This window comes from Lissotriton helveticus, chromosome 1_1 (assembly GCF_964261635.1).
Source record: "Lissotriton helveticus chromosome 1_1, aLisHel1.1, whole genome shotgun sequence".
In the NCBI taxonomy this organism is placed as follows: domain Eukaryota; kingdom Metazoa; phylum Chordata; class Amphibia; order Caudata; family Salamandridae; genus Lissotriton; species Lissotriton helveticus.
This window is the reverse complement of record NC_136057.1, coordinates 1,251,343,501-1,251,369,382: the sequence shown is the minus strand read 5'-3', so window position 1 is coordinate 1,251,369,382 and position 25,882 is coordinate 1,251,343,501. Positions and strand designations below refer to the sequence as shown.

The window sequence follows — 25,882 nt, the reverse complement described above, 5'->3', positions numbered from 1 at the left end:
TGGTAACATTTCAGTCACCCCTGCAAATTTTTCTTTTGGAACTCGTCCAGTTCTTGCTCTATCAAAGTTATTTCCAATGGAAAAAGGAGTGGTATCTCCAGCTCAGCGGTACTTCTATGGGCAATTGTATGGCGCCTGCGTACGCAAATCTGGTAATGGAGAGATTCGAAGAAGAAAACAACCTGTCATACCAAGAATGGAAGAATCATATAAAAGCGTATTATAGATACATTGATGACATCTTCATGTTATGGGAAGGAACACGTGAGGAGGCTGCGTCCGTGATAAACAAATGGAACACCATTAACGAACATATACAATTCACCATTGAAATCTCAGAGACACAGATAACATTCCTAGACATATTGATTACAAAAAGAGAGAAACGTTTGGAGACGGATATTTACCGTAAAAAAACAGATAGGAATAATATGCTCCATTATAACAGTCACCATCAGACATCTTTAAAAACTCATTTGCCTCTATCAGATGATGCGAATAAAAATAATAGTATCTGATCCAGAGAAATCCGATTTGAGAATTTTGGAAATGGCGGAAAGATTCAAAGAAAGGTTATAGAAAACGCCAAAAAGAAAGTTCAAACCACAACCAGGGAAATTGTTCTAAAACCATCAGAAAAACAAGTAAATACCAGGACAGCGGTAGTGTCAAGATTTTCTACATCCAGCAAAGCTTTCAAAAGAACCATCAATAAACGTTGGTCATTTTTAACTATGGAACCAGATTTTAAGAATTCCTTCGCTCAGCTTCTAATTTTCGCTCACACAAGAAATAAGAACATCGGAGGAATATTAAAACAGAAACACACACAAATGAAGATACACAGTGGAATGAAACCTTGCATGAATTGCAATAATCGCAACAATATCATTCGCGTAACTGTTGTTAATCACCCAATGAAGGGGCATAAAATCAAACTCCAAGTAACAGCCACCTGGGACACCAGTAATGTCATATATTTACTTAAATGCCCATGTGGCAACGTCTACGTGGGAGAAACTGAGAGGAGATTGAGAATAAGGATTAACGAACATAAGACGAACATTAGAACCCAGAATTAGAAGTCCTCTGTAGCGATCCATTTCTTGGAAGAAAAACATAATCAATCACAATTGAGATTTATGATACTGGAAGTGATTGATAAAACAGAAGGAAGAGACAATAATAAACATTTGTTGAGACGAGAAAATTATTGGATCATGAAAATGCAATCCTATAAACCGGATGGTCTAAATGAACGCATCGAATTTGTATGTTACCTTTAGTAACATGGTTCTGCCTCTTGAGAACTGTTTACATATAGTGAATTCATCATTATGATACTGTTGACTAATTATTTATGATAATGTTTACTTACAAAGACACATTTTTATTGATTTAATTTTACTTTTCATCCTATTATTCACTCATGAACCTGAGAAAATAGTAGATACAGCGCACTGGATAGTTTATACATCGCACTTCTAAGACACTAAAACATGGCCGCCACAAACACCATTGCCGTTTTTAGTCCGTTTTTTTATTGTTTTGTCCCTTCCGACGCACTCTCGCCTTTATGAAATCCCATTGAAATGTTGCTTCAGAAGCGTCGTAAGCAACAACTGATTGAACGTAACGTTACACTGCTGGTCCAGATTGAATCCTTTGGAGATCGCCCGACCGGTACAGAATTCCTGTAAGTGCACTTACTTGAATTGAAGAGCTTGCTAGTCAGCGCGCCGCAAGTAAACACTATTACATGTAGTTTATCCTCATCAAACCGCTACAAAGGTTACGGACCGTTTTTTGTTTATAAACTTGAAGCTTTACACTCGGTTTTTATTTTTCAGGACGTTTGGTGGCACTATTGCAATGACATAGAACGTGAGTAATAAACTTAAAAAACTCACGAATGAACTCGCTTTTTGAGCATGTTACCCTTTAATACACCTCACACAATACTCACATATGTTTTTTTCTTTAAAGCCACTACTGCATGATACTTATTATTCTAGGGAGCAGGTTGCTTGGAATGTTGATTATGTAAAATCCTTATGAAACAAATCATAATTTTCTCAGTGCATTATATTTAATTTATAAATGTTTCTCCCTGATGAAGAGCTTTTCGCTTGAAATGCATTGGAGTACAGCAAGCATTTTTTTTATGTATTTTGAGAAAAGTAACTCAATTATGAAAATTGAGGAGTTGAAATGAAGTTGAATTTCAATGAAATGAGATAAAGTCAAGAAAAAAATTGATAAACTATTATAAAGAATTGTGTTGATTGAACATAACACGAAAGGACCATAATCTGAATTATAAAAGGTGTGCCCTTAGGGGGATGCAACAAAGTTTCTTTGGAGCACAATTTTGAATTAAAATTTCAGTCTTGTCACAAGAGTACCCTGAAACTTCTGCCTTGGATTTAATTTCATCCAATATTGCAGGGATAGCAAACCTCTGCTTCTTGTGAAAATATTAGTATGTCGGTAAACCGTAAATGCGCCCAGTACACAAGTGAGTGCAGCTCTCCCAGAGCTGCTTTTAGACCTTATGGTTAAGCATCTCTAAGTCCTTTTTTGCCTGAAAGCGTCCCATTGTCCCAACAAATCTTTCTCGAATAGTCAACCCAACCACTGGGGTTGATTTAAAATGTATGCGCCTTCATGTTTTAGAATTTGTTTTACACCCACCTTTGCCTGCATATTGTTCACCATAAAACAAAGTGTGAAACATGTGAATTCACCTAAGATGAGTGTACAGTCTTCTCACCCTTGCATAAAGGGCACAGTGAGAGTTTTTAACTTAAGCTATACCAGGAGGGTGACAGAGTATGAAGATGACCACTCAAACTTAACTTGGTGGCAAATAAAAAACATTTCATAATGCCATTCTCAACACTTTCCTGCTTATGAAAGATGTGGCTGTAGATGCTGCTGAAAGTCTAATGCACACATAAATGCTGCTGATAGTTTAAGAAAGTGCACCAACCCCTACAGCTATGTAATATAGTGAGTAATATCTTCCACATTTGTGTGTGGCATTTTGAAAAAATGACAGAATCTTTGAAGTCTTTTATAAAAATCCAAAGCCCCACCCCTATAAAAATAACAGTAGAAGACCTACACTCCAATTAGGATTGTGGCTACAAACCTCGACAAAAACCTTTTTAGAGAACCTATATATAAATCATTTTTAGGGGACCTATTATATATGTAAACTCCGGGGGAAAAGCTATGTTTCTTTACCCTATATATTCACTTAAAATACCATAGGTTAAAGTGACTTTATACTAGTTAGCTATTCAAATAAGATATTAGCTTACGTTAAAGAACCCTAGACATTCATTGAAAAAACAAACGTTATTGTGACATTATATTTAGCCACTGGAATAAGGTAAAACTAACATTACATTTTCTTTTTTTTCTAACCTATTAAATGCATCAGTTATAGTTTCCTGAGCTAGCTATAACTTGTGCCCCCCCAACCTCACAAACTAGATCACTCATGAGCCAGTAGGATTACTTGTGCCAGAAAGAATAGGGCCTTGCCCTTTTCAAAGGATTGCAAGCCATAATAAGGGCTAACTGTATTTCTCAAGTAAATGTATTGCATTTGTAGAAAGAAGGGACAATTCTATTTCACTGAAAGCATTAGTCACAGAAAAATGACAGTGCTGCTAAATTAAAGGTTGAAGCCATACAAAGAAGGTATTAAACTGTCAAACATAAGGTACAGTATATATTCACTGAGGTGTCAACACAAACACATAATGTGATGAGCGTAGCTACTTAGAGAATAACCTGTCACATTGCTGCACTGATTGTAGTCTATTGAAGGGGAAGCACTGCCTCTGGAAAAGTAATGGTCGGCAATAGAATAAAAGTGACAGGTCTGACTCATTCAATATATTACACTCATGTAAAGTACTTCTAATTTTAACCCATGCATAGCAGATAATTTGATAAGTGTCAAAAATAGATGTATATTGAGGAGAGTCTTTGTAAAATTATGTTTTTTAAAGTTTAGTGATCTGCTATGTAATTGTTCGATTACCCATACTCCCATGAATCTTGAAATTTATAGTCGCAGGTATTCCACTCAAGTGTGCTTTCATTGTCTCTTAATTATTGCGGTGATCCAGGTGTTTTTTGCACCCAATTTTGAGTTTTTAAGGTTGAAATGGGAATAACATGTAGTTGTGGCTTTGCCAGGTATTAAAATTCAGCATTTCACCATTTCTGTCCTGTTTTCACTGTGCAAGTTCTTAGAGGTAATATGTGACGAGATTTGCACAGGCAGAACACTAAGGGCCTGATTATGATGGCCTTCGAACGAGGGTCGAACTGCCATCGAAGTGGGATTGAAACCGACCGACAAGTAGTCGGCAATACCACCCGGCAAATTATGATTTTGCGGTCTGTGTTGTGGGCCGAATAGAGCCACAGCACATGCCACAGGGGAAAAACTGATGTTTTTAAACATCCATGGACTGTAAGCCAGGCACCATGTGGTGCCTGACACACAGTGCATGGATGTTTGGGGGGCACCACAGGTGGCCCCCAGGCCTCAATACGGAGGCCCACAGAGGACAGGGGCACTGCTAGGTTCCCCCAAAGTCCCTTTCTGACAGTAATTCCATGGCAGTCGGATCACCCTGGAAAGGTTGTTGGACAGGCACATCGTAATCCCTACAGTGGTGCCCGAGAAGGCACTGACCGTATTGTAGGAAATACAATCTGACTGACAGTCTGACGGGCTCCTTAAGCCCTTCGGAAGCGTTGGTCGATCCCTCCAACCGATGCGTTCCGTCCTACCTACCGCATCATAATGCGGGGGTTGGACTGAGCTGCTGTATGTCGGTCGGACTGCCTCTGACGGGCTGCTGTGGCAGTCTGATCGACATCCTAATTAGGCCCTAAGTCGCAGTGCAACTTTCACTCAACTCAGAATTTAACATTGAGTGCAAAATATACTGTTAGTGCTTGATTTTAGATTTCGCATAGACTTGGACAAACTTTCAGCATTCCAAAAGGCTGTGTAACAGCAATGATCACAGTTTGTTGACAGTGACAACCTCAGATTGTTCATATGTCTTTCTGGACTATTTTCTTCGTCCAGTATATCACTCTGTCAATGTAAAGACAACACAGTGATGGAAGAAAAGCTTGGAATTGCTCTTGCCCGCATTCCAGACCATTGTTTTTTGCACACTGTGCTATTTTAGACAGATATCATAGATGTTGGCTTGAAATACTACCCAAGCGATTGATTAGACGTATTGGGTAAACAGTCATAATATCGATTCCAAAATATAGAATGGACATAATATCGAAGTAAAAATATAGAATGGACAAAATATTGAATGGACACAATATAGTGGTTCAAAATATCGAATTTAAGGTAACTAATATCGATTTTCAAAATATAGAAGTCAAAATATCGAAGTATACAATATAGGCATTAAATATATCGATTTTTTAATAATATCAATTTTTTTAAAGTGTTTTGTATGTTAGTATATGTGTGAAAAGTGTATATTAATTTTTGTAATGTATGTTTAATGTATTTTAAGTAATGAATTTTATGTTATTTAATTTTTGCGTAATTTAATTCTGTAGCGGGTTGTGGGTTTATAGGGGAATAGGGTGGGAAGTAATTTAATTATATTAAATTAAATATTAATTTTTAGCAATTATTATTAATTTTTAATTAAATTTTGCTTTTTAGTTCTTTAGCGGGTTGTGGGTTTATAGGGGAATAGGGTGGGAAGTAATTTAATTGTAATTAATTAAATATTTTTATTTATTTATTGGTATTCATTTTGAATTTATTGTTATTTTTTAATTGGTAATTATTTTTTATTAATTTCCAATTAATTTGTATTAATTGATTAATTGTTAATTATGTTAATTTTCTAAATTTATTTTCTGAGCGGGTTGTGGGTTTATAGGGGAATAGGGTGGGAAGTAATTTAATTGTAATTAAGTAAATAATTTTTTTCATTTATTGGTATTGATTTTAAATTTATTGTTAATTAATTTTTAATTGGTAATTAATTTCTATTAATTGGCAATTAATTTTTATTAATTGGTAATTATTTTGTATTAATTAAATATTTGATAATTATGATAATTGTATTAATGTATTTTCTATAGTGGGATGTGGGTTTATAGGGGAATAGGGTGGGAAGTAATGTAATTGTAATTAATTACATATTAAAAACACTTTTGTGTATTGATAATTAATTTACTGTTAATTTTTAATTGGTATTACTTTTTATTATTAATTAGTTTTTGTTATTGAAAATTAATTAGTTGTTAAATAATTATGAATAGGTTATTAATTTTTAATAACTAATATGTAGTTGTATTTCTAATTAATTATTACATAATATTAAATTGGTTATTAATTTCAATTAATGTTTTATTGGTATTGATATTTAATTTATTTTTAATAATATATTAAATCATTACTTTCCCTACTGTTGCACTATCTGGAGTGGGAATAGTAATTTTCACACTCCCGCTATCCAACGCTTTCCCTACTGTTGCACTCTCTGGAGTGGGAATAGTATTTTTTACCCCTACGCTATCCAACGCTTTCCCTACTGTTGCACTCTCTGGAGTGGGAATAGTAATTTTTACCCCTATGCTATCCAATGCTTGCCCTACTGTTGTACTCTCTGGAGTGGAAATAGTAATATTTACCCTTCCAATATCCAACGCTTTCCCTACTGTTGCACTCTCTGGAGTGGGAAAAGTAATTTTTACCCCTATGCTATCCAACGCTTTCCCTACTGTTGCACTCTCTGGAGTCGGAATAGTAATTTTTACCCTTATGCTATCCAACGCTTTCCCTACTGTTGCACTCACTGGAGTGGGAATAGTATTTTTTACCCCTACGCTATCCAACGCTTTCCCTACTGTTGCACTCTCTGGAGTGGGAATAGTAATTTTTACCCCTACGCTATCCAACGCTTTCCCTACTGTTGCACTCTCTGGAGTGGGAATAGTATTTTTTACCCCTACGCTATCCAACACTTTCCCTACTGTTGCACTCACTGGAGTGGGAATAGTATTTTTTACCCTCCCGCTATCCAATGCTTTCCCTACTGCTGCACTCTCTGGAGTGGGAATATTAATTTTTACCCTTACGCTATCCAACGCTTTCCCTACTGTTGCACTCACTGGAGTGGGAATAGTATTTTTAACCCCTACGCTATCCAACGCTTTCCCTACTGTTGCACTCTCTGGAGTGGGAATAGTAATTTTTACGCCTACGCTATCCAACGCTTTCCCTACTGCTGCACTCTCTGGAGTGGGAATAGTATTTTTTACCCCTACGCTATCCAATGCTTTCCCTACTGTTGCACTCACTGGAGTGGAATAGTATTTTTTACCCCTACGCTATCCACCGCTTTCCCTACTGTTGCACTCACTGGAGTGGTAATATTAAATGTTACCCTCCTGCTATCCTACGGTAAAATATTGTACATTTTTTTATTAATAACTTAAATTAATTATATCTTAATTTTAAGGTTATTTGAGTATTTTTAAGTATGTTTTAGTTGATTATATTTGTTATTTCATTAATTTTAAATTACTTTTAAGACATTTAAAAAAATTCGATATTTTGACTGACTATATTTTTTACAGACTATATTTTGGATTCGATATTTTTGTACTTACCTGTTTGTAGATAGGAATTCGATATTTTGGCATTCTATATTTTGGTGACTATATTTTGGTAAGTCTATATTTTGTCATTCTATATTATGTCAGTGATCCGACTTATTGCAAGCAACCTCCCATCACCCTTTTGTGTTTGATGTACCTCTATCATTGTAGGTATGACCATGTGGTTAGGTTTTGCTAGGTTATGTCATGATGAATTCAGGGTCTGCATGCTTTTTTTTAATCTTTCTTCATTCTTAAGTTTATTTTTATTTTGCAAAAAATCATGACAATATTGTGGGCCGGGGAAAGACAGTTTTGCTCAAGACATTAATTTGCTTAGTCAAATGTGAAACTGTTGTACTACTTGAATATCAATTTTAACTCTCATCCTACAGAAATATCTTATGCAGAATATCTACCACTACCACAAATGGTACTCTATAAACACCTTCAAATTCATGAATACATCCTTTTGACTGCATTCTCTAACAATACTATTTACATATTGTCTGGAACTTAAAGTAATTTTAGACTCTTCGGGATTTTCAGTTTTGCACTCAATTTTTTAAAAGGGAGATGATCCATAAGCCTATAGGCTGATAGCACTACTAGGCAGTATAGCATTGGTATATGATAAAAGAAAATCTATTGGGTGAAATGGAACAATGATATGAAGAGGCCAAGCTCTTACCATTTCACCAGGTGGGTTTTAGGAAAGGTTGTGATGTGCTTTGCAACTTTTTTGTCTTAAACACATAGGCCTTCATTAGGATGTTGGTCGAGCAGACGCAAGGAAAGGAACTGCCCGACCATGGGTCAGTGGGTCTGCAATCCAAATTAGGATGTGACCGCAGATAGTGCGGGCGGAAACGTCCATTTTCAATCGGAGCTTGTGCGTTGGGCCGAATAAGGCACAAGAAAAATGGAAGTTTGTAAACATCCCTGCACCGTGTGGCAGATACCTCACAGTGCCTGCCACAGGTTGCAGGGATGTTGAGTGGGGGCACCATAGGTGCCCCTCAGGGTAGTATGCGGTGGGCCAGGGGGAAGGGGGCCCTGCTAGGACCCCCCAATGTTGATTTTCGACAGCCTTTCCATGTCAGAAAGGTCAAATATGGAATGGCTTTCGGAAACCTACAGCATAATCCTGATGGTGGAAACGCCGTCATTAAGGGATTATGCTGCCTTTCCGACAGCCCAGCGGAGCTGTGTCAGATTACCCTGCAGGTTTAAACTCCAACCGCCATCATCCTAAAACAGCAGTCAGACTTTAAACCTCCTGTGTCGGGAGGAAAGACACCGACCAGAGATCTTAGGCTTTCCGCCCGACACCGTAATAGGGCCCCTAATCTTATTAAGTGGGTATCTCGCAAGAAACAAGAGCAAATGCGTATTTCCTAGTTATTCAGCCACATTTGAAATCCGTGCCTAAGTATCTAGAAACCTCTCGACGTGGGGGATTCTATAAATCCAGCACCCAGTTACTCCATTTAAACATTTAGGTTAGTGTTAAAGTGGATAAAAGATCGTATCTGAACCCACATATTTCTACTAACTGAGGACTGAAGCAAGGATGTGTAATGTCCCACTTGTCGTCAGTTTTAACACAGCAGATTTGGGCCACATGTTGCAGGGAGTTAGGAACTCCACCACTCCCCAAACTGTGAAACCAGATCATATCTCTACTTCAGTATAAAGCCTTTACCTGCATTACTTTGTCTTGACTTGAAGGTTTAAAATATTGACATTAGAATTCCAAAATATATTTACAAGTAATAAATAGTAGGACCATAACATGCTCAACATTGCAGTGTTGCGACACCGTTCCAGGCCTTGTCCGTATCCACGAGCATGCAGTAACGGTTTAGCAACACATCTATGCATCGCAAATCAGCTTTATCTGTGCCATGTTCCTAAGTACTCCCACGATGGTGGCAATCTGTGCTTTATATTTATCACCCCTAACATACAGTATCTTAACATGGCCTGACATCATGTTCTAAAGTGATACACTTGCACTTTCCTCAATTACTACCAAGATGGCAGCTATGCTACAACATCTCAGTCCTACGTAACTGCTTGACGTGACATGATGTTTCAAACACACTACATGATGAGGCAGACGCTGTGCTCCTCCACAAATGCCCGAAACATCGCTTCGTACTGTTTCACGGGGCAGCGTACACTTGAAGAACTGTAAAGCTTGCATACTTCACAGCAATATCCTGGTGGAGTTTTATCCTAGGAGTATTGCTCTATTCAAAACGTCATTTAATAGAGCTATAACTTTTCCTTATCTTAAAATAGTAGTACACTACGACACCATTTGATGTAAGATGGCAATTCAAGTGTTTTTTTACTGGTGAGAAAGAACAGTATGCTCAAGTTTTTACCTCCAGATCTCATGGTTTTGGGGCTTGAGTGAATGGTGGTGCATTGTGTGTGTTGTTTGCAGTGATCATCATGAGGGACTTTCCCAAAACTGTCTAGAATTTTAAACCTCTTTAAACTAAGTTACCTATACCACAGGAAGACGGTGTGTAGGGTTCTGTACAACTAGACAGTGTGCAATTTAACTCCTCATTGAATGATTGAGGACTTGAATACATTACTGTGTTCTCATTATTATAACAGTTCATGGAGCCAGATGGTGCACTATCTGGGTGCATTTGTTTCCTTACATTCTTCTCTTCCTCAGCAACACACAAGTAGAGGTACAATACCTAATTGGGGCGGGTTAGGGCAGAAGTAGGGTGGGACCAGTTGGGATGAATGCACTCAACCTTAGCCTTGTGTTGTGCAAGGTGGTGCAAGAACAACACAAAGGCTTCAGGAAAATTTACAAAGACACACAAGGGGCGATTTGCACCGCCTTGCATGGTTTTCTTAAGGAATGTAACGCAGTGCAGCGCCTTGTGCCCTGTAATGTTAAATTTGGAACTGGCAGGGCACTCCCCAATTAGTGCAGCATGAGCATTCCTGTGCATCCATCCACGGATATGATGTAATTTCAGATTTACAAAGATTTGTAAACTTGGAATTGCGTCCAATATCTACGTGGGCCAAAGGATGGCATAATGAAGAGAACATTTGTTTCTCCTTGTTATTTCCTCTTTGTATTGTTTTTGTACAGAAATATATCATTTTCTCCGTAAAAACAATTCTGCTCCTTACACAGGCCCCCCTTGCACTATGCATGGCACAAGAGAGCCTGCATTTTAGCATGGCAGCACACAGTGAGCCAGCATAAGGAGAGAGCAGAAATGCTCAGAATCTTTATAAATATGGAACATTTCTTCTCTCTTCCTTTTAAGCAACACAGCTCAACAAGTTCCCTTGCTGCAATTTTTAGTGCATGAAATACTAGTATATATACGTAAGGGTTTGCATTGCATTAATCTGCACAGGTCTGAAGAAACTCACTGTTAGGGAGGCATATAAACTTGCAAGCTCTATTAAGTGCTACTTGGAGAGACCAATGTGACTACCTTTCAGGAACCAATGCGAGGGGGAAAGATGATGAAGCATGCCACTTCGGTGGGTGAGGGCTACCGTCATTTTTAGGAAACATCCTAAATAGGGCTTAGCAAGTATATTACAAGACCTTCTTCAACGGTGCAGCTTTATTAGTTTAACCACTTGTGTATTTGTTATGGTATTTTGTGATAGATAAGACCTTTTCCAACATGAGTGCAATAAGTTGAAGCAACTCCAATACGTGCCTACAGCACTTGTAATACTGCTGTTGTTTTCACCTAGGTCTGACCCCTGTATAGGAACACTATATCCCTTATTCACGTGGATCTAATATTGACTGGTAACACTGGACAGTCGTCACATAGTATCATACATGCCATGATGGCAGCTGGTGTCCTTTAGGTCTCACTATGTTAAGCAATCACTGTGTTCCATTGCTGTAGCTGCATACAGGGATTGTGAAGGGTCTTGAACTAAGGCCTGCCCGTGGTTATGCAAGTGTCTCTGTGTAAGAAGTTGCTTGGCGCCTCTGCTCTTTGTCTTCTTTCTAGGAGCTAAAAAGTGTTATTCTTTACCCAGCGATGGTCATTGTCACTCAAACAATAAAAGGCTACGTGGACACACTTGGATTCGAACCTGTGACCTTGCAATGGAGTTTTACAGTGGATGCTTTAGTCCACAGGGATATCTCAGATGCATTTTAACATAGATAACTGGCCACTCTGTCGCATGAATAACGTTGCAGGGTTGAAGTATTCACGTCGCCCCATTAAAATATTGAAGGCTCAAAGGTTTAAAAAAACACATCACCCCATTTAAAAAATCTGCTAAAAACTGCTTGTATTACCAAGTTGACCGTATCAGAGACATAAGCAGCAGTGCCCATACTGTACCCATTACACATATTGTAACTGTATAATGACATGGGCAGATGGAATAGGAGCCTGCTGTTTCGTTTTAGGGACGAAGCATCAAACACCTACTTTGATTTCCATTAGGCTTTAACAAAAATCTGGGGAATTTGCACTGTCCTTGTAATTTAGGTTGTAAAGAAAGCCTTTTACACTTTATGTTTTTTTGTGGTTTTTATGTAAAATATACCAAACTTTATTTAATCCTGTATTTCAGAGATCACGCTCTGATGGACTTTAACTTAGCATTTAGAGATCTATTGATGCTAGGCTCTGATGATGTAATCCTTAGAGTAAGTTGTTTTCTTCAGTCTGCAATTCGCTCCCGTGTTTCAATTAACATGGTCTGATTAAGGGATTTACTGTTACATCTTTGCAGTTTGCACTATTGCTTAATAATTTACATATTGTACATTTGCACTAGTAATCTTATTCCATTTTTTAAATAATTGTTTTATTGATGAATTGTTGTGATGTGTATGTACTTTTATGGATGTTTTTATATCCGAATAAAGATCCTTTGACTTGACTTGTATAAAGACATGTCAGTAGCGACCCATTAAGTGTACTGCTGTAAAATAAAGTAATGCCATTTCTACAACAATAAGCATTCTGGGCTACATGTATCAAAATTGTATATTGCGAATACCTAATTGCGAATTTCTGAGAATCGCAATTAGGTAATCGCAATTTACAATGTATGAAACTCAAAGGGTTTCATATAGCGATTCCTTGGGGGTCGCAAATTGCTCTACCTCATTAATAAGGTAGATCTCCATTTGCGTCCCCCTAGGAATCGCTAAAATCACGGGGATAGTGTCCTGCTGGAGACAGCAGACCGCTATGTCCGTGGTTGTTTTTAAATAAAGCAAACTTTTATTTTGAAATGCAGCCCATTTGCCTTAAAGGAAAACGGGATGCGTTTCAAAAACAAAAATTAAAAGTTTTCTTTTAATTTTTAAGAGTAGGCAGTGGTCCGTGCTCTTAAAAAATGCTGTAACAAACATTCAAAAGGGGAAGGGGTCCCGAAGTGCGAATGGGTTACCACCTACTTAAAGTAGGTGGTAAAATATGAATCTTTTGCGACTGCATTTCGGTCACAAAACATTCCTACATAGCGATGCGATTTGGATTTAGGAAGGGACGCCCTAAACACGCCCCTTCCTAGTAGCGAATCTCAAACCCATTTTGCATTTCGGTAATAGGTTACCGAATCACAAAATAGGGTTTGCTGCATCAGAAAAGCTTTTTTGCATTCGCAAGCGGGCATATTCTGCAAATCGGTCCGTTGCGAAGACAAAAATGCTTGATGCATGTGCCCCATAGTGACTAAATAGCGAATCACATGTACAGCATCAATAAGATTTCTGATGTAATACAATGACTTGGCAATTCTATCAAATTAAAAGTGCCACATGCAGTACCATTTCATATTCTTAGAACTAGTGACAAACAGAAGAATTGCAGGCGTTGTTTCATCTCATCTATTATAGTTACTTTGTACTAGCCCGATTCAAGTGTCACTCATTCAAGGAGGTGTGAGAACTAAAATATTCAAAGCAGTGCAGCCTTTCAAAGAAGTATCTATTTCACCCTATCAAATGTTAACTGGTTTGCTAGTAGGCAAAAAGTGCAACATTCATTCCTTGCAACAAAGTGTCTGTACTGCTCCTTAAATAAAAGAAAAATATGCTAGCAGCACCTCCACAGCCCTTTAAAGCTATTACAACCATACAGAGAAAGCCTGTGTTATCTTATTTTAGGTCCAGCCTACCTGACAGCATACTCTGTCTGATTGCAACAGAACTGCTGTTATCTGTTGCATAAGCACTCCATGAGAGTGCATATGTTTTGCAGCTGTCTTCCCATGGGCGTCTCTTCCCAGCTCTCTCTGTTGCTCTCTCTTGGCCATGTGCTTCACTCCCCTGCACTCAGTTTTGCTCTCTCTTGTCTGTGTTCTTCTGTCTCCAATGTGCTCCATGTTGTTCTTGGCTGTGTGCTTCTCTCTTTGCCCCTGTGTTGTTCTCTCCCTCGCATGCATCTCCCCGCCCTCCGTGATGCTCCCTTTTTTGTGTACTTCATTTCCCATCCTTCCTACCAATTACTACCCTGACCCACTCCTCACATCCACCCTCGGACCTATTTTTTTTTTATTTGAGTTTTTTTGTTTTTTGACAGCCCAGGCAGCAAATTGCATTTTGATAACGCATGCGTGCTCCTACAATATGATGAGGCTGTCAGCAGTCACATCATTGCACTTTTTTCTTTTCCTTCGCTTAAACAATACAGCATCAGCACTTTTGCTAATGACCTAAATTTTGCAAAAAAATTCACCCTTCAACCAATATTCATGCTGAGAGCTGCTGGCAAGATTATCGCTGAAATCATTGCTAATCATTTAAAGCCAACTAACGAATCGACACAGATAAAACAATCCAGATACCGCTCAAGAAACCCTTTTAACTAAACACCCCAGAAAGTGTACAGATGTTTCCTTCCTTCCCCTTCGCTTCCTGGAAAATGAGTTCGTCCAACTGTTTGCAGTGTTGAAAGAGGTTCGAGTGCAGTTTCGGAACGCCCATACATTCTCAGGTCAATGGGTGTTCACAGATTCTCAAAAGGAACACGCCTTGAATTTCCTACTCTTACTGCCTTGTGTGGGGTTCGATACTGTGTAATTGCAAGCAGCAGTGGTACCCAGTTATGCAATAGTAAAACTATGTGTGCCTGACAGGTGTCCATTAAAAAAAAAAAAAAAAAAAAATATCACCAACTTTATTGAAAGTTTTGCGGCAAACCACAGCATTAAACACTACGATATTTGATCTATATACAAGTATGGCATAGAAGCCATCAAAATTGTGTAACAGTTCTTGATCATATGGATATGCCATAATAGTCCCACCATTTCCCACATTTCCGATCATGCTTCTGCCTGCAACCTCAGGTCTCAAAAATCGGCTTCTCCTGGTGCGGACGCATGTCCACTCCTGCACGCTAACCTCTAACAGTCGACGGTTCTTTTTGCTTCCAGACTCGGGCCACGGTCTTCCCTTGGCCCTGGCACTTCCTCCATAAGCCCTAGTAATGCAACACAGGGCGTCAATTCCAGGGGACGGTTTAAGCCAGCAGAGACTGAAAGTGTCTCCCAGCTGTCTACACTTAAGGAGGCTATCGAGGTAGTAGCACCGGCCCATAAAATCAGACTGGTAGACAAGGTCAAGGGGACACTATGGTTTAATAACGCCCTCAGGGAACAAAAACAAGTCCTCCGCCAATGCGAGAGAGCATGGCGTAAGTCTCATATGCCCTGTGCTCTAGCTGCTTATATGTTGAAGTTCGCTGCCTATAAAAAGGAGGAAGGCCGAATTTTATGAGGCAACAATTTCTAAGGCTGCTAATCCGCAGAAAGAAGTGTTTAAAGTCCTAAACGATCTGCGGACGGTTAGGGGACCAAACCCAACCTTTAATCAAAAGGACTGTCAAGATTTTCAAACCTTTTTCATGGATAAGATAAAGGATCTGATGTTAGATATCAGTCATACCCCAAACTTTCCATGTTCAATCGAGCCCCCCCATTCCTCCTATGCCGACAACGAACCTTCTGACCAGGCTGCCCGCCCTTACCAAGGAGTCTCTGTCGACTATAATGGGCCGGGTGAAATCAGGCTCTCCAGCGGACCCCTGCCCTCCTAAAATGTTTAAGCTGCGATGGCCTGGGATGGAGGATAATGTGCTTGCCCTTCTGAACCGTTCCTTGGAGACGGGACTCATCCCTTCTAATTTTAAGGAAGCACGAGTGGTTCCCCTTTTAAAGAAACCAGGTGCTGATCCAAAAAACCTAAAGAACTTTAGGCCAATTTCTCAGCTGCCTTTCTTGGCTAAAATTTTAGAGCAGCATGTTTTACATTCTCTCACCCACTTCCTAGAATGTAATCATCTACTTGAGCCCAATCAGGCTGGTTTCAGAGCTCATCACAGCACGGAATTGGTTATGCTCTCCGTGCTGGATGACCTGAGACTCTGGGCTGATGAAAAAACTCCATGTGCCCTGGTCCTTTTGGACTTATCCGCGGCGTTTGACACCGTTAATCATAGCCAACTACTATCGCGGATTAAGGATCAAGGGATACAGGGCTCGGTCCTGGCCTGGTTGACTTCTTTTCTTAATGATCGCTCACAGCGAGTTCAACTAGCGGATCTAGTGTCCAAACCAGCCAAGCTGATCTGTGGAGTGCCTCAGGGCTCAGCTCTATCACCTCTGCTCTTTAACATCTATCTGCAGCCTTTGATAACAGCACTGAACCAGATGGACTGCAGGGTTTATAATTATGCCGACGATACGCAAATCCTGATCCAGATTGACCATTCACCTACGGCGTACTTGAGAATGCAAGACATTCTCAAGTTCACTATCAACTGGATGTCGGCTAATTCACTAAAAATAAACCCGGATAAAACCGAAGTCCTAGCAGTCACTACAGCTTTAAATCCGTGGAGTGATCTGTTCTGGCCGGCAGAATTGGGGCCTTTTCCTGAACCTGCAGTGGCAGTAAAAAGTTTGGGCATCAAAATTGATGCCGGGCTTTCCATGACACAGCAGGTGTCGGCTGTGGTGGGCACATGTGTTAGCCTGCTGCCCCAGCTCCGGAAACTATCTTCTCTGTTGTCGTTTTCCACCCTTAGGCTGGCGGTCTCTGCCTTGATTCTGGCACGTCTTGACTACGGCAATTCTTTATATTATGGCCTTCCCAAAAACCTCCTGGCTAGGCTTCAGGTTGTAATGAACGACGCTGCCAGACTAATCTTCAACAAACCTAGGCGAACCCGGGCTATGCCCCTACTACAGGAATTACATTGGCTGCCAATTACCCAGAGAACTTAATTCAAGAGCCTCTGTATAGCACATAAGGCCATTTATTTCTCAGCCCCTAGCTACATCAAGGACCAACTGATCAACTACATGCCAAGTAGGGCCCTTCGTTCTGCTGAGGCATGTAATTTGATCTGTCCTCGGTTCACCCTTGCATCTATGGGTGGCAGAGCTTTTTCCAGCACTATCCCTCGGGATTGGAACCGCCTGCCAGTTAAACTCCGGAAGGAAACTAATCTCCTCCCTTTTAGGAAGAATCTGAAGACTGTGCTTTTCCTGGAGGCCAGGGGGCCCCTCTGAGCTGGTGGTTCTGTGTCTTTCGCTGGTGTTATGTGTCCGCTGATAGCGCTTAGATACCCCTGGGTGATAATGCGCTCTACAAGCTTATAATAACATAACATAGCATAACATAACATAACATAACATAACAGATAGTGTGTGACCCACCTCATCCCAAAAGGGCTGCACTCCCACATGTCCATTTTTTAACAGATCTAGAGTTGCACTGATAGATGGCATTCTACGTTAGGTCCCCAATCTTTATTTGAATGTCTCGCTATGCTGTCAACTATGCAATTGCTGTGCATACTGAGAACATAGGGAGATTTTAAAAAGGCATATATTTTCTAATAAAGCTTACATTGCTGCCGATTAGCGCGTGCTGCCACGAAAATGGTCCTGTTCTCCGGTGAATGTGTCGTTTTTAGGTCTCGCCGAGCTATGGTGTAAGCGATGCTATGCGAGATATTAAGTAAGAGGCTTTTGAAAGTGCTCCCAAAGACTGCAGGCGGATTGGGTACAGTGCATGTGCGCCGGGCGCGCGCACCAATTGTCAGCCTGCGTGACCACTTTCGCGGCCGCTTTGATGTTCTCAGTGAGCCGTGCAGCCACTGAGAACATCAAAGCGGCCACGAAAGTGATCAAAATTTGACATCTAACACATTTCATCTACACTGTGTTTACTGTAACTGGTCTGCACCCACTTCAATTTATATTGTATATTGTGCTCTCTCGCCTCTTACAGCCTACTTTTACTTCCTTACTTAGAAAACAGATTTTTGTTCTCCCTCGTTAGTTCGATTCTCTATCTAACCTCATTTAGAGAACTCTCAAATGATCCCTTACGGCCACTCTCCTGCGTCCGTCTCACGTATATGTGCAATAGATGACAGTATTTTTTTTTTATCTTTCATGGGGCACAACCAGGCAGTGCTTAATGTGCTCAGTATCATCTTTCTTCACTGAGCCCAGATGGAAAATAATGTCTGCACTGTTCATCACAACCAAATTTGTGAGAAACACCATTTTACCCCTTTTCTTTTTTTTTTGCTCTTTGCACCACCTGGTTTGACATTGAGACCTGCTAAACCGGATTGCTCACCGTATGCTCCATTTAATAATGACATACCTATTCAACTTCAGTGCTGCACTTCAACTTTGAGACCAATCAGACCACAGCCAGGCCACTTTGACAACATTACATGGTAAATAAACATACGTATATTTACCTTCAGTATAAGTGAACTACAAAAGTGCATAAGCTCAGATGGTTAAAAATAATTCCAGTTAGGATAGTATGAAGCAAAATAAATTAGCCCTATATTCTTGAAATAGGTCTCTGTGGTCATGTTATGTTGGCAAGCATTTTTAATGGTCAGCACTTTTCTCTTGCTATATGAAATGAAACTAAATGCTAGCCCAGTAGATCCTGTGGCGACAAAGGAGATAAACAATTATATACTGGGATGAAACATACACTATTCCACATTTACATTCAAGATTCTTTTTTTTTTTTACCGGACTTTCTATTTCTTTCTGTGTCGCATTTTTAATTTATTTATATCTCTTATTATTGTTTGTGTACTTCTCTGTAGTCTCTCACTTCTCCATTACCTTTGCTACTTTTTTACTTATTTCTCTATGATACATTTATTGTACAGCTCATTGACTGGAATAAAGGGATTACTCATGGCAGCCTCACTCATGAGCAGGAGCCCAACCAGCATTTTAAATATGCAGCTTTGTTTTCTCGTGAATGCTGTAGGGGCACTCTGCAGCTTCCTAACATCCATGGTAAAATCGCGCACTGAAGCAGCAGCTCTGTAGAGTTGTGGGGTGTAAGAAAATCACTCACTCAAGTGCACATTTTGAAGATTGAGCCCTTTTTATGTGCGCTACCGCCAAAAATCGCCAACACACTTGTATATTTGAAAGTCAAGCCCCCGTGCCTGACTCGGCCATTCAAGGCATGGTGGCCTTAAAGGGAAAATAAGAAAATATGCCCAAAGTGACAGGGGAACATTCCCAACACATCAAAGACATTTCTTAGGGATGCTTATTTAAATAGAACAAACCCCGCAGAGCAGCTTGCTCAGCATGAGTTTTGCTTCAAGTTCTTTGGCAAATGAAAGGGGGATTTGGTTGGCGGTTTGGGAATGGGATCAACAAAGCAAGATCTCACCTGCATAAGAGGATTGACGGACCGCCTGCCATATTTTAAACAGCCACCTTATTGTGGATTGATTTGTTTTGATTCAACTCACATATTTGGTGCCATCAAACTTCACAATTAAATGCCAATGCTTAGAAGTATACTGGAATATTCAGAAATACTTGTAAAGGTTAATTTGCAAAGGAAACCCGTTTTAATTAAATGTTACTAGAAAATCGTTGCCTTGATGTAGCCTTCTCCTTACATACACTCGCCTACCCCAGTAAAAGTGTTACCATGATAAAGTTACCTCTGTTATATCATCTTCCTGTTTAAGTAATTCTCAGCAGTTTTTCAAAAGAAGTTAGTCAGCCTTTCAAATCACAAAACACTTCAAATACCTGTGGAACGAAAACACATCAAAGGCTTCTATCCAGCTTGTATAATGTAATCTGGTGCTCATGTAATGCACTCCAATGTCCTTGGCCTGGTTCGTGATATATAAAACTGCAAAATATATATATGGAGTCCAAAATGCACCACTGGACCTTGTTTTAACACAGAAGTGGATACAAGGCCATACCTCATACTCTGCCGCAGAAGGGGGTTTCTCAAATTTTCTAAAACCACTAGCATCAACACCAACATTTTTCAGAAACCTTGTGGTTTTAGTAAACGGATGCCACAGGCCAGTACTCCACTTTGAAAAGTGTGACAGCTCCACACTCCAATGCAGGTCATGATCTGATACTTTTCTTGGCAGATCAATATCCTGGACACAGTTCATTATTGAAGGGTGTGGTCAAGGGCGTGAGGTTTACAAACAATTGCTGTTATTAGTATGAAATCGCACTGCCTCATGTCCAGTAAAGTTAGTGGGCCGCAAATGCTTGCCGTTCTAAAAATAGGGTTGAGGTCGTAAAAGGTTTGGGAAGCACTGGTATAGCTCATTGTTTGTTTAAACTCTTTCAAGGTTATCTAGAGTGGCTGCAGCAACTCCAGCACCCTAGTTACAGCGCCACTGCGAGATATATCTCATTCACTGGTAGCTTCAGGTGAGAAAACCAATCCTCCCACTGTGAGAGGACCCTAGACTGCAGTCCTTGCAGGCAGGAAGGCAAAATGCCACCAAGCGGTTGTAACTACCATAACCTTGACTTTTCAGTAGAGGAACACATCACCAGAAAATCAAAACTACTGATAGTCCACCCCTCGTCCTGGCCCCCCACCCACAGAATGCAGCAATTAAGCTTGGCATCATCCAGAGGACACAACTAGTGCTGCCTGTCACTGCAGGAGAATATTATTGCCTTCACTCGTATGAGAGGGGGCACATCAAATAAAGGTCACTACTCCCACGATAGCCTACAGGTGGACACATCATCCACCTGCACACACACCACCAGCCGCCAGTGCACGCTTCCACAAGGCACACACACCACCAACTGTCAGTGCACGCTTTCACCAGGCATACACACTACCAGTCATCAGTACACGCTTCCACCAGGCACACACACCACCAGCTGTCAGTACATGCTTCCACCAGGCACACACACCACCAGCCGTCAGTGCATGTTTCCACCAGGCACACACACCACCAGCCGTCAGTGCGTGTATCCACCAGGCACACACACCACCAGCCATCAGAGCACGATTCCACCAGGCACACACACCACCAGCCGTCTGTGCATGCTTCCACCAGGCACACACACCACCAGCCATCAGTGCACGTTTCCACCAGGCACACACACCACCAGCCGTCAGTGCATGCTTCCACCAGGCACACACACCACAAGTCATCAGAGCACGATTTCAACAGGCACACACACCACCAGCCATCAGTGCACGCTTCCACCAGGCACACACACCACCAGCCATCAGAGCACGATTCCACCAGGCACACACATCACCAACCATCAGTGCACGTTTCCACCAGGCACACACACCACCAACCGTCAGTGCACGCTTTCACCACGCACACACCACAAGCTGTCAGTGCACGCTTCCACCAGGCACACACCACCAGCCGTCAGTGCACGCTTTCACCAGGCACACACACCACCAGGCATCAGTGTGCGATTCCACCAGGCACACACACCACCAGCCATCAGTGCACACTTCCACCAGGCACACACACTACCAGCCATCAAACACCACCAGCCGTCAGTGCACACTTTCACCAAGCACACACACCAGCAGCCATCAGTACGCAATTCCACCAGGCACACACACCACCAGCCATCAGTGCACACTTCCACCATGCACACACACCCCAGCCATCAGTGCGCTCTTCCACCATGCATACACACCACCAGCCGTCAGTGCACGCTTCCACCAGGCACACACACCACCAGCTGTCAGTGCATGCTTCCACCAGGCATACACACCACCAACCGTCAGTGCACGCTTCCACCAGGCATACACAACACCAGCCTTCAGTGCATGTTTCCACCAGGCATACACACCACCAGCCGTCAGTGCACGCTTCCACCAGGCGCACCCACCACCAGCCATCAGTGCACGCTTCCACCAGGCACCTTTCACTCAAGTTTGTGCTATATTAAAAAAAATAAAAACACAATTGCAATGCAATAGGTCTCACCTTACTGAATCTTTGAGCTGCTAGTGTTGCATTATTATTAGCAATGCCAACAGCTCAAACTTTTATAATGCGAGACCTATTGGATGCAAATGCTTGTTATCAGATATGCTTACTTACCTCGCTAAAACCTAACATACACAGGAGCATGAGAATACATTCATCAGTTAAGAATTGAAATATACTAGTTGCTACTAAATGTTTCCATGAACAATAGATACATATGGTTAAATGCCAGTAAGATCGAAAAAAGGAACATGAATATGTAGAGAACCAAATTTGGAAAAAATGACAATATCATAAAACCAGGAGCCCTTATTATATGTGCTGTTTTTGTATTAGTTCAGTTTTCTTGCAGACTGAAGAAAATATACTATAAAAATAGGAGAAAATTGCAGGCATGTCAACTTTGTAACTGGTATTTTATACGTTAGTGATCATTGCAATGTCCCACAGGCTTTAAATAAAGGTTGCTAAACTTCCAGCCATTTTCTTCAACTCTGTGCACGACACTGTGTGGCACAAAACGAGTAATACTTTAGAAATAATGCTTTATGCAAACAACATACCTATTTACGGTTGCTTTTGGCCACAGGTGGAAATGTCAAGACTGCAGAAAAGTTACAGTGCCTTGGCAGACCAGATGAACCTGATTCTGTCCAAGCGCTTGTGGTATGTGATGGTGGAGCAGTTCCTGATGAAGTATGTGTGGAGCGGCAGTGGTCTGATCATGGTGGCGGTGCCCATCATCACGGCGACAGGCTTCGCCGATGGGGGTAAGAGCATCTCTTCCTTTCAAGTGTGTCTTTCATTTGCAAAGTTAAAAAGAGACGCCATTGTTGTTTATGGTTCTTACTCAGTGTCTGGATCCTTGGACCCAATTCGTGAAGATGTCTGCCCACCAAGGTGAAGCTGAAATGCACAAACTCCATCGTTTATGAGTGGAACTGGGCAACAGAGTCCAGGGGCAACGCCAGTGGTGTGACACTGCTACATGAAGTTGCACTTGTTGACAATAGATTTACACACATTTTCAGTTCTGCAAAATGATTGAATTTTGCTCATGAGATGGGGTGGGGGAAGATTGACAAAGTAGGTGGAAAACACATCAACATGCTTGTTTGTAGATATTCGTAATTCGTAATTATTTGGCAAGCACATTCCCAACCTGAAATATACTCCTGTTTAGGGTAGGAGTAGCTCCATCTTTTAGGTGGTCATAAGGAAGGCACACCTCAAGAATAGTGGGGGGTGCAGGGGAATGGATTTCTCCACATCAACTAGACGCAATAACAGAGTTTAACGCGCACATGTACTTTTGGATTTAATTTCTGCACTCGGAAATATGGACGTGTTCCATTTCCTTACGCAGGCATAGATCAGGAGGTGAGTATAGTTTTACAAGAGGGCTCCAGGAAGTTTGTCTAAGTTTATACAAATCAAAGGCACAAGTCTACTTAGTAAATTTCCTATTTTCAAGTTCGAATAATTTTGAATCAGGCACTTGTGTCTAAACATAAATGTTACAGTGAGGTTCACTTGCTCACCAGTGTCTTTTCGGTGGGATATTTATGTTTCACAGGAGTTGATGCTGTAGGCCGATTATATGGCAGGTTTTTTTAAATGTCTATATTAAGTATTCATTATGAAGTCTTTACATAAAAGGATATAATTTCACTCCACCATATCATGTTACTTAGTATCAATTAAAGCGATTCAACCATTTATAAACAGTAGAACTCCAAAACATCCAGTTATCGCCCCATCCCCAAAGCTTTCATATAAAGAAGGATCCAAGATTTCTGTACTTTTTTGAAGGTAGACTGACTGGGGCCCCCACTGTGGGATCACCCATAATCTATTCTGTCAAACTGGGGTGTGCCTTACACTTCACTCACTGTCCCGCCCCGAACCCCCTCTTGCCCCTAACCCTCCATTCGGCCAGGTGTGGAACAGTGGGGACCACCTGGGTCCAGTAAGTTTCGCACCATTGCTCCCCATGCCAGCAGCACCTGATTATGTGATACAGTTATGATATTCCCACTGCCAGCCTGTTCGGGAAATCTGCAGGGCTTTGAGCAGCAAACCTTATACATGAATACAGCTAATTCTACATTACTCAGACTGCGTACAACTCCATCAGCTAGAGTTAGAGAGGCGTAGGAAGCAAGAGGGTTTTTTGTATGGTCATGAAATTTAATTTCATATATTTCACAAGACATTCCCCACGATGTCCTGAATCACATGTTTAATATTTCAAGTGGGGCAGGAAAGTCCGACATCTGCTTCCAACCACACTCCCAGATGCCAGGGAAGTGGTGCCAGCTGGGTGCTGAAATGCAAGTACTGATGCTTGTTACCAGTACTTAGATTGTTAAAAAAAAATAAGTACAAGTTCCCAGACTATTTCTCAAAAATCCACCGCACATGTCTGACTCTGACCAGAGGCTTCCAGAGGCTTCTCTAGGCTCATGGCGGCCCTGGGCAGGGAGCGTAGATAGGGGCCGCCACGCAAATATGTATCCATCCTCAGAGGATTATTATATTAAGGATATATATTGACGTGGTGGCCCCTGGGGATTGGTGGCCCTGTGTAGGTGCACAGCTTGCACATGCCTAAGGCCGCCCCTGCTCTGACATTGCCCACTTCTACCACTGGCGCTACACACTTTCACCACCGGAGCCTTTCCAGAGCTGGGTGTAGAGCATAGGCTGTGATCAAGTCCACCTCCCTTTAAGAAGCGTTCAGAAGGTTCTCCCCATGAATATTTTTAAGAAATAGGGTTAAGTAGGGGAATGGTCCATGTGAAGGACAGATACAACTAGGGCACAGTTGAAAGCGCGCACCCCAGGGAACAACTTTCACTGCACCTGCTGCACTAATGTAATTCTTGCACTGCTCGGGCTGAGTGCTAGGAAATCTTGTGCTGCAGATGCAGTGATGGACCTAGTCTCTGTGTAAGGAAACTTTATAATTTTACTGTCTATGTACAGCTTGAGGCAAACTGCCATTATCCTTAGACACGCTCAGCATGAAAGTAATGACTTCATTGACATTATACAAATTAGGTACTTTTCTTTTCAGATTTATCAGAGACAGTGCTGCTGCTGACAGTTGTACTACACTCTAGTGGCCTTTTCCATCATGTTCCATTTATTTCAGCCTGTGCCTTTCAACATTGGCTGAAATAAATAGAGCAGGGTGGCTATTGTCACTAAAATCTGTAGGAAACAGTCAGCATGATCATTGCCTCAGCAAATGTTCGTATATTCAGTGCAAGTGTCTTTCTTTTTTTTAATAGGGTGCTAAATAAGTGCTAGTCTCCTGAACTAAGAGCCAGTGGGGCCCGCCGGCAACCACCAGCACAATTACTTGATGCCCAGTGTTCACCAAAGGGAGAGGATTCCAAGTGGAAGTCCATCAAGTCTAGATGTCCTCATTTTAGCGTAATGGAGGCTTACAATGAAGAAATCTTATGGCAGTGAGAATACTCTGGTTATGTGCAGATTCTGCCAAAGGTTGAAGCAAGACCCCAGGGTCTAGTTCCAACGAACTGGCCTCTCCTGGTTCGTTCGCAGTGTCAGAGAGCCGTGGTGTGATTTTTGGTGCAGTGACTATCCTAGGTTCCTCTGGACAGTGCCTCCCGCAAACTAGGGGTGTAGTCTAAATGGTTAAACCAGATAACTGTAAAATACAAATGGATATGAGGTCTTCCTTATTCTAGATAAGCTATAGTCAGCCAAACCTACTAGAGTGGCAGTTATACCCCTATGAAGCTTTTTACAGTGGGCTCTGAAAGTATGATTGGTCTGTTGTGGCAACCCTCTTCTGGATGTAATTCTAGCAAAGAGATACCACATGGTCTCTCTCTTTCAATTATTGAGGATAACTGCAGGCCTCATCAGTTCAA

The 25,882-nt window shown here is 41.1% G+C and overlaps 1 protein-coding gene across 1 annotated transcript in view; it reads left to right on the top strand.

The window, feature by feature from the left end:
* Positions 1–25,882, top strand: part of ABCD2 (ATP binding cassette subfamily D member 2) — a 218,981-nt gene that overhangs the window by 35,743 nt on the left and 157,356 nt on the right. The window contains exon 2 of the mRNA XM_078679996.1: positions 22,567–22,747. Within this exon, the coding sequence (XP_078536122.1) occupies positions 22,567–22,747 (181 nt within the window). The remainder of the gene's footprint in view (positions 1–22,566; positions 22,748–25,882) is intronic.